The sequence below is a fragment of the Chiroxiphia lanceolata genome, chromosome 27 (assembly GCF_009829145.1).
Source record: "Chiroxiphia lanceolata isolate bChiLan1 chromosome 27, bChiLan1.pri, whole genome shotgun sequence".
In the NCBI taxonomy this organism is placed as follows: Eukaryota; Metazoa; Chordata; class Aves; order Passeriformes; family Pipridae; genus Chiroxiphia; species Chiroxiphia lanceolata.
Window position 1 is genome coordinate 5,683,878 of NC_045663.1, and position 10,599 is coordinate 5,694,476.

General features: G+C 63.1%; 1 protein-coding gene across 3 annotated transcripts; it reads left to right on the plus strand.

Moving 5' to 3' along the window:
* The first annotated feature begins 900 nt into the window (after positions 1–900).
* ZNF414 (zinc finger protein 414) lies at positions 901–9,431 on the plus strand. 3 transcript variants are annotated; one of them, XM_032712061.1, is made up of 9 exons: positions 901–996; positions 5,311–5,440; positions 6,013–6,108; positions 6,188–6,295; positions 6,500–6,605; positions 6,818–7,359; positions 7,716–7,766; positions 8,311–8,466; positions 8,998–9,431. In XM_032712061.1, the coding sequence occupies exons 1-9, from the start codon at positions 967–969 to the stop codon at positions 9,072–9,074; spliced, it is 1,296 nt and encodes a 431-aa protein (XP_032567952.1). In that variant the 5' UTR covers positions 901–966; the 3' UTR covers positions 9,075–9,431. The 3 variants fall into 3 exon arrangements, with proteins under 3 accessions (XP_032567952.1, XP_032567953.1, XP_032567954.1); XM_032712063.1 differs by lacking the exon at positions 901–996 and adding an exon at positions 1,361–1,643; XM_032712062.1 differs by lacking the exon at positions 7,716–7,766.
* The last annotated feature ends 1,168 nt before the right edge of the window (positions 9,432–10,599 follow it).

Consider the following 10,599-nt stretch of genomic DNA (forward strand, 5'->3'; position numbering starts at 1 on the left):
GAAACTCCTTCCTGCACGTTCCAGCTCTTCCTTGGGACTGAAGTGGGGGGAATGGGGGCAGCACCCCAGCAGTGGGTGCTGTCAAGTGGGACATTCCCACTCAGCTCTACAGGCAGGTAGGAGTTGGACCAGCTCAGGCACTCACTGGGATGTTCCGGAGGGCTTCAGGGGCTCTGAGGGGCTCACAGGTCTCTCAGGAGTTTTGGGGTCTTTCAGGGGCTCCAGTTGTTCTGAGGGTCCTGGAGGCCCCAAGGGGCTTGGGTTGCTCTTGGGGGCCACTCAGGAGCTGACAGGATGTCCCAGGAGTCCAGGGTGTTCCAAGGGTGTCCCAGAGGGCCCTGGGATGCTCTAAGGGGGATCAAAGTGCCCTGAGAGGTTTGGGGGGCTCCAAAAGGCTTGGGGTGCCTTGGGATGCTTCAAGGGGTCCAGGGCTTCCCAAGGGGCTCAGAGTGCTCTGAAGGCTGTGGGATTCCATGAAGGTCCCCAGGATGCCCTGAGGGTTCAGGATGAGACTGCTTCAAAGCCCAGAGATGCTCCAAAGGCCCTGGGATGCCCTAAAAGCTCCAGGATGCTCAGAGGCCACTGGGATGCTCTAAGGCCCCAGGATACTCCAAGGCCCCCGGGATGCTGCAAAGACCCGAGGATGCTCTGATTCCCCCCGCCCCCCCCCCCCCCCCCCCCCCCCAGATATTCCGAAGCCCCGGGATGCTCCAAGCCCTGGGGATGCTTCGAAGCTCCCGGGATGCTCCAGCCTCCCTCGGGCGCTGAGATGCGGGGTGGGTGGAATCACCCGGGAAAAACAGGCGGGGGGGGAGCACCGGGGCAGGGCCGCGTTCCGCCCCGTGGCCCCCGCTCCCCCTTCCGCACACTCCTTCCTCCCTCCCCCTCGCCATCCTCCTCCTCCTCCTCCCCCCGCTCTCGCGACAGCTCCGCGCAGAAAATGGCCCCGCGGCCGCCCCGCCGCTGATGCGCGACCCGGGCGGCGCCGCAGCCCCGGTACGGCCGGGGGGGACCGGGAGGGCCCGGGGGGAGCGCCTGGCACTGGGGGGACCGAGGCAACGAGGGGTGACGGGGGGCGGCACCGGGACGGGAGCACCGATATTGGGGGTTCACCGGTATCGGGGCATGTACCGGTATCGGGGGGTGCACCGGTGTGGGGAGTGTGCCGGTATCGGGGGTGGAGCGGCACAGAGGGGATGTAGAGGAACCGGGGGTGGACCGGCACCTGTGGATATGCCGATATCGGGGGGTGGACCGGCACCGGGGGGGGGGAACACCGGACACCGACGGGAGCACCGGACACCGATCCCCCGGGGGGCTGGGGCCGGCAGGGAACCGAGCAGGGGGGCGGCACCGGGAAAGGAGCACCAGCACCGGTGTCGGGGGATGTACTGGCAGCGGGGGGGGACCGGCACGGGGGGCTGTAGTGGCACCGGGAGTGGACCGGCACACAGCGGGCGTACCGGTATTGGGGGCTGTGCTGGCACCGCCGATTGTGATGTACCGGCACCGGGAGCTGTCCTGGCGCCTGGGACAGTATCGGCACCGGAGATATACCGGCACGGGGAGTGCACAGGCAGCGGGGGCTTTACCGGCACCGGGGTTAGAGCAGCACCGGGAATGTACCGGCGACGGGGAGAGAGGTACCAGTACGTGAGGGGTACCCCGGCGTGGGGGCTGTACCGACACCAGGGGCTGTGCTGACACTGGACATGTACTGCGGAGGTACCAGTAAATGGGGTGGACCAGCACTGGAAACCTGCTCCTGAATGGAGCTGAGACCTGACCAGGGGGGCACCAGCCATGGGACTGCTGCCCACGTGGGCTCCAGATCCATGGGGGTGCTTCCCGTGGCTCTGCTACCCCCAGGACTAGTAGCCATGGCTGCCCATGGGGGGCTGCAGAAACCACTGCCCATGGGGGGCTACCCAATGGGGCTGGAACCCATGGGGTTACCTGTGGGGCTGGTAGCCCAGGGACAGCTGGCCAAGGAAGCCACTAGCCCCAGGTCTTTGCAGGCCTGTGTGGCCCGTGGGAGCACCAGGGTGCCCCAGGTATCCCAGGATGCACCTGCTGGGATCTCCCCATGGTCTCTCCACATTCCCACTCCCATGGGAGCTGCTTTGTTGCTGTCAGAGACGGGGGATGCCGCTGCTGGAGCAAGGGAGCTCTTGGCCTTGGCTGTGCTGTTAACTTGGCTGGGGCCAGCCAGAGCTGCTGCTCAGGAACAGCTTTATCCAGGCTCAGGGATGAAGCTTCAACCTCCCCAGGTGGCTCCCGAAGGGAAAGAAGGTTTTTTTCCAGCTGCAGAGCTGATGTAGCTGTGGGTGGATCAGCCAGCCATGGGCAGGCAGGTAAAGGTGGGCGCCAGGATGGTGTGGGGGGCAGGGGGGAATGGCAGCAGGGCTCTTCCCCATTCAGTGGCTTGGAGCAAGCTGGGGGGATGGAGCAAGCTAGGGAGGGGATGGCAGGGACCCCTGGGCTGCCCAGAGCAGCTTTGCAGGAAGAAAGGCCTCAGCTGAGCTGCCCCCACACCCACCACAGGGACGTGGCACCGAGGCCACGCGTGAGACTCAGCACTCACCCCCGTGGATGCCCATGCTGTCACTGGGCTCAAGGTGGGCTCCACAGGCTCTCCAGGCAGATTCTCTGAGTTGGAAAGCAGGGAAAACACCCTGAGAGGTGTAAAACACCAAGGCAGAGGCTTTGCCCCAGCCCACAGTGGGATTAGGGCACCCACGTCGTGTCGGGTATCACAACACCATGAAAACACCCAGAGCTTTTTCCCCCCACCAACACCCCAACTCTCTGACGGCTCCTTGTGATATCTGAAGGCACCAGGAAGATTCACAATGTGTATTTTAATGTAGGACATGGGTTTGAACCCGGTGGCAGGGGCTGGTGGCACGGGCAGGAGCCGTTGCCACTGGCACAGCCAGAGCTTCCTCCCTCCGTGCTCGCCGGCTGCGCGATCACATGAGCCCCTTGTTCCCAGCCTTTGTCTCGTCTCCTTCGCTGAGGAGCCGCTTGGGGAATCCTCCTCATCCTCATCCTCTGGCCTCAGAGCGCACACAGAGATGCTCAAATCGGATTATTTGACCCGTTTATCCTCCCTGGGTGGGTTTATAGAAGTCTTGGGGATGTGGATAAACCCCCCCGGATCGTTGGAGGGAGATGAGCTGTATTAATTATTCACTGATTCAGCAACAGAGCCTGCTCGGGGTGACCAGCAGCTGCAAAGCCTCCTGCTCACCCTCATGGCTTAAAGGATTTTTTGGGATCCCTGTTCACTGCAGGGGTTGGAGTGAGGGGGTTTGGTGTCAGCGGGTTTTTGGGGAGACTGAACCTGTGGCAGGAAAACCCTGGGAATAATGACAGGTGGCTCTGAGATTTGGGTTTCCAGGGCAGGTTTGCACTGGTGTTGAGGGGGGTCAGATCTCTGAGGGAGTCATATCACTGAGAGAATCACATTTCTGGGGGCGTCCCATCTCTGGGGGAATCATGTCTCTGGGGGAGTCACATCTCTGGTGGCCACAGGAGGTCACTAGGGACAGTGGCAGGTCAGCGGCTCCTGGACCAGAGTGTCACTCTCAGGGTTGCAGAACAGAAGGTCCTGGAGGATGGGAAGTGTTGGCCACTGTCCCATGGGAGGTGACAAATGACAGCAAGATGATACAGGTGCCACCTGCTCCCCAAAAACCCATCCCTGGGCCGAGCCCAGTGCGATGCTGCAGTGCCACCGTTGTGTCCTCTGTGTCCATCCTGCCTGGCCTCATGGGATCTGCCCATAGCATCTGCTCAGGAGGCATTTTCCCAGCTTTTCCAGAGGAAAAAAATCAGTTTAAAATGCATCACTGGGGTATTGCCTGTAATGGGGAAATGGAGAGAGGCATCAAAGAGGGAGAGGAGGGGGGTTCCAACGTCCAAAGGCACTGCTGGGTTTGACCCTGGAGCACCAGGAGCTCCCTGCCCAGGAGTTGACAGCCCTGCTGCGATGCTGCTGAGGAAGAATTTCCTGGTTTCTTGGAAAAACTTCCTTGTGCTCAACTGAGCTCCTGGTGCCATGGGTGTCCTGTTCCTTTAAATGGCTTGTCTGGGGGCTGTCAATCCAGGCAGTGGCAGCCAGGATTGATCCAGAGCCAGTGATTCCAGCAGGGAAGCAGGAAGCTGGTTCCCTGATCTCAAGGACTGACATTGCCAGGAAATGCTCCAGCAGCTCCGTAGCTCCGACACTTTAGGGACAGACATCCCTGAGCAGGCAGACACAGTGCTTCCTCAACCCTTTTAGTGATTTCTGCCCCAGAAGAAGATTCCCAAGACTTTTTTTCCCAGCAAAAACTGCATTTCCCCCTGATAAAACAAAGCTCCATCAAAGCTGCTGTGAAGTTTCTGCTCAGTGTTTACCCACAGTCACACAGAGATGAAGAATGGAGACGGAGCATTCCCCTTCAACCAGGGCTGGATTTCCCCTCCTGGGACATGATCAGCCCCAGTCTTGCCCCACATTCTCTGCTCCATGGCCAACTGATCCCGTCCTCGGTGCTGATTCTATCCCAAAGCCACTGAGCTGAGAAAACAACAACTTAGAAAGCAACACAACCCCCAGAAAAAGCCTGGAGCCTGGGGGCAGCCACAGGAATAATCCCACATAGATTTCTCCCCCCTCTGATTTGTTGCCCGCTGGGCTGCAGTCCCAGTGTGCTGGGTGCTGCAGGAACAGCTGGATCCTTCTCACTGGGAATTAGTGTTTGGCTTTTCCATGTTGAAGCCTCGTGCCAAAGGGTGCTGAGGCCAAGCCAATATAATTTTGGTGACCAGGAACTGTCCCCACATGCCAAACAGCATCTCCTGGTCATGCAGTGGAACCTGCTGCTCCCCTTGGCTGGAAAACCCTTTGGAACTGTGGGGGGAGCATCCAGTGAGATCCCCCAGCCCAGCTGGAGCAGGGAGGGGCTGAAGCAGCTCCAGCAATCCCTTCAGCCATGCCTTGGCCTGTAGTTTGGGAGGAATTTTTGGATATACAGATGCCATGGGCTGGGAACAAAGCAGGATCCTGGTAATGCCTGGAGGGGGCTGTGCAGCTGAGGGGCCCTTTGGGGACTTTGTGGATCACCCTGGGGTGGGAGAAGCAGGAGGGGACAATGAAGCTCTGAGTCCAAAGCCCCCCCAGGCAGAGACACTTCCAAGGCCCCTTGAAGCTGGGATCTCCTGCTGGCTTGGTCCCCAGGGTGGGAGGTCTGGTCCCAAGGCCACAGGGCACTGAGGGGAGGAGGAGGAGAGTCTGACCTCTCGCCCTTGCTCTCGGTGCAGCATCACCAGGACGAGCCTCCGTGGGCACATCTCTCACCCTGTGCCCTGCACCGCCAGGCTATGAAGACAGAGAAGGACGAGGCTGTGCCCACCTTCTCCCTGCGGGGTAAATACGGTGGAGAGGGGACAGGTGAGTCCCCTGTACCAGAGGTACGGGGTGGGGAGAGGAGTCGGGGCAGGAGCAGGAGGAGAAGCCTTTGGTCCCGTTGCTGTGAGGTCTCTTTGGCCACATCCCGCCCCAGAGGTGGCTGGGAGTGCCATGGGGATGTGCCCAGGTGTGCATGGATGTGCTTGGATATGCACAGGTGTACAGGGGATGTACAGGATTGTTGGGGTGTCCTGTGCAGGGCCAGGAGTTGGACTCAGTGATCCTGGTGGGTGCCTTCCAACTCACCCTATTCTGTGATTTATGAGTGTGCAGGGATGGCCCAGGTGTGCAGGGATGGGCCCAGGTGAACACTTGGCATCACCCAGTGTGTCCCAGTCACCACCAGGCTTCACCTTCACATCAACAACTTTTCCTGCAGCAAAGCCCCTCCCAACTCTCACACCCTGGAGGGCTCCAGCCCCTCCAGCCCCCTCCAGCCACACCTCCCATACCCTCCATTGGCTGCCCCCCTATTTTTGAGGGAGGGAGGAGGGCAGAGGGAGGTGGTTGGGCAGGGCTGAGCCTTGTTCCTGTCTCATGGTCTCTCCCCACAGGCTGCAGTGAGGTGGCTCTGCCTGGTGCCCCGATGTTGGTGGCCGGAGGGACCCCAGCCCAGGACCTGCGGCCCCTGAAGCGCAGACCTGTCCCAGGTGAGCCCCAGCCCTGCCCCGGGGAGGGAACAGTGACAACCAGGGCAGGAACGAGGCCAACGGATCTGTCTCCTTCCAGGGAAGCACTACCAGTGCTCGAGCTACGGCTGCAAACTGGCCTTCCCCAGCATGCAGGAGCTGATGGACCACCTGAAGGTCCACTACAGACCCACACAGTCCCTCGAGGGTAAGGCCAGGACACCCCACATGCCCCTTTTTTTGTCTGGGAGGGGGCAGAGCGGGGCTCGAAGCAGAGGCAGCACTGGTGGTGGTGCTGGTACCTCCAGGAGATGGGAGTTGAGGGTGGTGTGGGAAGTGCTGCAGACCCACCAGTGGGGCTGTTCCCAGCTGGGATGTTGCTGAATCCCTACCTCTGAATTGCTTCACTCAGGCAAAACCTTCCACTGCCCCACGCTGGGCTGCACTGAGACCTTCCCCAGCATGCAGGACCTCATGGCCCACATGAAGGTGCACTACAAGCCAAACCGCTACTTCAAGTGAGTTCCTCTGGTTCCTGTCCCCATCCCACCTCCTCCCTGGGGGGCACCTGGCTGATCCCAGAGAGCCCTGAGCACGTGGGCTCCCACATCCACAGATCTCGATCCCAGCAGCAGCCCCCGGGGTTGGCATGGGGGTGGTGTGGAGGGATCGTTGTGGGGGTGATGTGGAGGGAGCACCACCACTGAGGGTGCCTCCCCAACCCCCCCAGGTGTGAGAACTGCCTGCTGCGCTTCCGGACACACCGATCCCTCTTCAAGCACCTGCACGTCTGCTCCGACAGCGCCAGCAGCCCCGCGCCGCCCCCCAGAGCCGACAAGCCCCTCCTGCCTCCTGCTACCTCCGCCCTGGACAAGGAGCCCCCGGCCAAGCCGCACACTGAGGGGCTCCCCAAGCTCCCGAGTGCTCTCCCACGGCCCCTGGAGAAGGAAGCCCTCCTGCCCGGCGTGGACTCTGCCGCGGCGCCGGCCGCGCTGCCCACCAGCCTGCCCGAGCTGCCCGGCTCGCTCGAGGCGCTGCCGCTGGTGCCGCCGGCCCCGCACCCCTTCCCGCTGCTGGAGCCCGGCCTTTTCGGCCCTTCGTCCTTGACTCGGTTCTCGGGGCCACCCCCGTCCTCGATGCCGGGGCCGTTCCTGTCCTATGTGCCCCCCTCGCCCTACGCGCTGCCCCAGCCCCCGGCGCAGCACCGCCTGCGGCCCTTCCTGCCGGGCCACGGCCCCGCCGCGTCCAACGCCGTCTGGAAGAAAAGCCAAGGTGAGCGTTCGGGAAAAAAAAAACACCTTTTTCTGCTCCCGCCTTCACCAGCAGCTCTCCCCGGAGGAGGACCCGCCGCCGCCCAGCCGAGGATCCATCCCCCTCCTCCGGAGCCGCCCCGGCCCGCCCCCCAAGCCCCGTCCCATCTCCTCCGCCCCCTCCCTCCATGTTCAATTGGGACAAAGCACCGGCGACCGCCAGAAAAAACGCCTCCAAATTTTCCCGACCCTGCTGCTCCCCGGCGTGCTGGGGGTGCGAGGCGGGGGGGGCCAGGCCAGGCCTGCCCTCCCACGTGTCCCCCCACCCCAGGGAGGGGAGGACCTAATGCTTGTCTTGCCCCTCGATTCCCTCCGCAGGTGTGAGTGTCAGCCCACTCCTCCCATGCTTTGGCTCAGGAGTGACTCCAGGTTAGTTTGGCACCTACTGGTTGGGGGCTGCTTTCTGTCACCGGGGGGGTTTGGGGGCGGCGGGGGGGCCACAGGGGGATGGGGGAAGCCCCACGGGGCACCACGGTGCTCCACGGAGAGCAGAGGGGGAGGGCAGGCTCCCTCATTGTTTTTGGGAGCCACACAGAGAGGGAATGTGGCCCAGGTAGGCTCGGAGGCAGGGGGGTCGCTGGCTGTGCCCCCCCAAACCCCCCCAGCCTTGTCCTGAGGGCAGAAGCAGCAGGATGAGGAGCTGCAGCAGCTCCGTGGGCTCCAGTCCCCCTAGTCCTGAGGCCAAACTGGAACCCTTGGCGCCGTGTGGCACGGAGAGGAGGCACACAAGGGGAGGTCGTGCCCGGGGGGCACAGCCTCGCTCCCTGCTCCCAGATTTGAGGTCCCTCCCTCGGGAAGGGAACCCCCCGTGCATGTGGGGCTGGGAGCCCCCGGCCCATCCGAGCCCCCCACGGCACCCGGGAGCGGCCGCTGGGGGTGATCCCTGTGCTTCCCTGCCCGCCCGTCCTTGCAGGGCACTCCTCCAACAGCCGCATCGTGTGGGAGCATACGCGCGGCCGATACTCCTGCACCCAGTGCCCCTTCTCGGCCGCCTCCCGCGAGGAGATGACCCTGCACATCGAGGACCACCGCAAGAACCCCCCGCCCGGGCGCCTGGACGCCGAGATGGGTACGGGGGGGACCCCGAACTGCCGGGATGCTCGCGGGCATGGGGTCAGTCTGTCCCGCAGGGATAACGCGGATCCTCCTCCGTCTGTCCTGGCCGGGGATGACCAGCCCTGGGGTGGATCCTGGGCTGCAGCTTCTGCCCCCGCCCCAGCCTGTAGCAATGCCCCGGGGTGGGGGGTCCATGTGCCCTCTCTGTGCCCTCTAGCCCCTGATCCCCCAGCCCATAGGAATGTCCCTGGCGGGGGCAATAAATGACCTGGAGAGGTCTGCGTGCCCTCCCAGCGCCCTCCTTCCCTGTGCCCCCTCTCCTGCAGTAATGCCTCTGGCGGTTTGTGTGCCCTCCCTGTGCCCCCCAGCCCTTTGACCCCAGCCCGCATCAATTACCTGGAGGGATCTGTGTGCCCTCCCAGTGCCCCCCAGCCTCTGCAATGCCCTGGGGAGGGCCATGTTCCCTCCCTGCAGCCCCCAGCCCCCGAGCCCCTGGGTACGAGGGACTCCACAATGCTGACAGCTCTCCCCCCTCTCCCTGCAGATTTCGGGGTGGGTCTCGCCTCCTTCCACGCCAAGATGACGCCGGAGATGGAGAACTCCCTGTACTCCCAGCTCTGATGCCCCGGCTCCCACGGAACTGCTCCAGCTCCTGCTCCTCCCCATCCCTCCCCCCGAGCCGGGCAGGAGGCACCGCCCAGCCCCTGCCACTGGGCTGGGACAGGGATCCCTCCCTGGGCACCGGGAGCACCCCCAGCCCAGCCCAGGGTGCCAGAAGGACGGGTGTTTCCTCTGGAATTTTCTCCCCTCTCTTATTTTCGGAAACTCTTAAGCACTCGAAACCCCTCGTTCTCCCTCCCCCTAAAGATTTCGTTGCTTCAGCCCCCGTGGCTCTGGTAGGAGCCGGGTAGGTTGCTCAGGAGTTAGTGGACTTCTCTGGAATGAGACCTCGGAATAATAAATGGGAATTGTACGGGAGTGGTGGCCGGGAGAGGCTCTGTCAGTGCCTGTGGTGGCTGGGGGTGATGGGGGAGTGGGGCCACCCCTAAGGATGCCCCCCCAAAACTAAAGGCGAGGAGATGGGGGAATACAGGGAAGTCTGTGTGTCACTCTGCTCTGGGCAGGTCTGGGGAAGAGGAAGGTTTGAGGAAGGGAAAGGGGGTGCTCCCTTTCCCCTCAGTTCTGTCAGCCCATTGCAGACCATGAAGGGCTCCTGAGAAGCAGAGCTGGAGCCTCTGCCAGCTGCATCCCAGCACCCAAACTGGTCACCCAAACCAGGGTCGGCCCCCAGCCCCCCGCCAGCCTCGGTGCACAGGCAGAGGTGCCAGGAAAAGGGCATGGACAACCTTTGGGGTGGAGTAGGGCCCCTGTGCCCGGCCCTGAGGGGGCTGCACCCCCCGTGGGAGCCGAGCGGCCGCACGTTCCCAGCCTGGGGCTCCTCAGGTCCTGCTTTGCCTGATCCCATCCCAGCAGGGTGAAAAGTTTGCTCCAAACTGGTTTGGGGAAGGCGTGCTGGGACATGCTGGGACGTGCTGGTGCCCACACTGGCCCTGGGATGGGAGTCGTGGGAGCACCGCCACCCCCTGCTCTGCACCCTGAGGTCAGGGGCTGCTGCAGCCCCGGGAAGGGACACAGCCCTGGGATAGGCCTCAGGGGGTCCCCTTGGCCAGGCTGGAGATCCCTTCCTCCTGCTGGGATCCCTGCACATGGAGAGCAGCACCCTGGGATGCCCCAGCTCTCTCCTGCTGTCACCCCTGTATTGGGTGGGCTCATGGCATGGGGGTCTGTGCCCCTGTGCCCTCCCCAGTCCAGCACAGACCCCCCCCTCACCCCGGCCCTGAGCAGGAGGGTGGACATACTGAAGTGTCCCTCAGCTGTAGCCCTGGCTGCTGAGACCTGAAAGAGCAACAACTCATCACAGAGCCGGTGTAGGATCAGAGCCCTGGTAAGGGGAGGGACCTCCCAGCCCCCAGAATGGGGGGGGGGGGGCACTGTGGCACTGCCACAGCTCCCTGCAGGCACAGGCAGCTTCCCTGGCCCCCCAGCCCACCCTGCCCTACTGAACACCCACATTCCTCCTCCAGGGCAGGTGCTCACCCCAAAAGGCAGCAGTGGGACTCTTCCCAACCTGTCCCTGATCCAGCTA

Excerpts from the sequence above, each read along its gene's own strand:
- ZNF414 (XM_032712061.1), top strand. The coding sequence starts at position 967 with ATGCGCGACCCGGGCGGCGCCGCAGCCCCG. Across the intron at positions 997-5,310 it reads CGGGCGGCGCCGCAGCCCCG|CATCACCAGGACGAGCCTCC; the intron begins GTACGGCCGGGG and ends CTCTCGGTGCAG. Across the intron at positions 8,467-8,997 it reads GCGCCTGGACGCCGAGATGG|ATTTCGGGGTGGGTCTCGCC; the intron begins GTACGGGGGGGA and ends CTCTCCCTGCAG.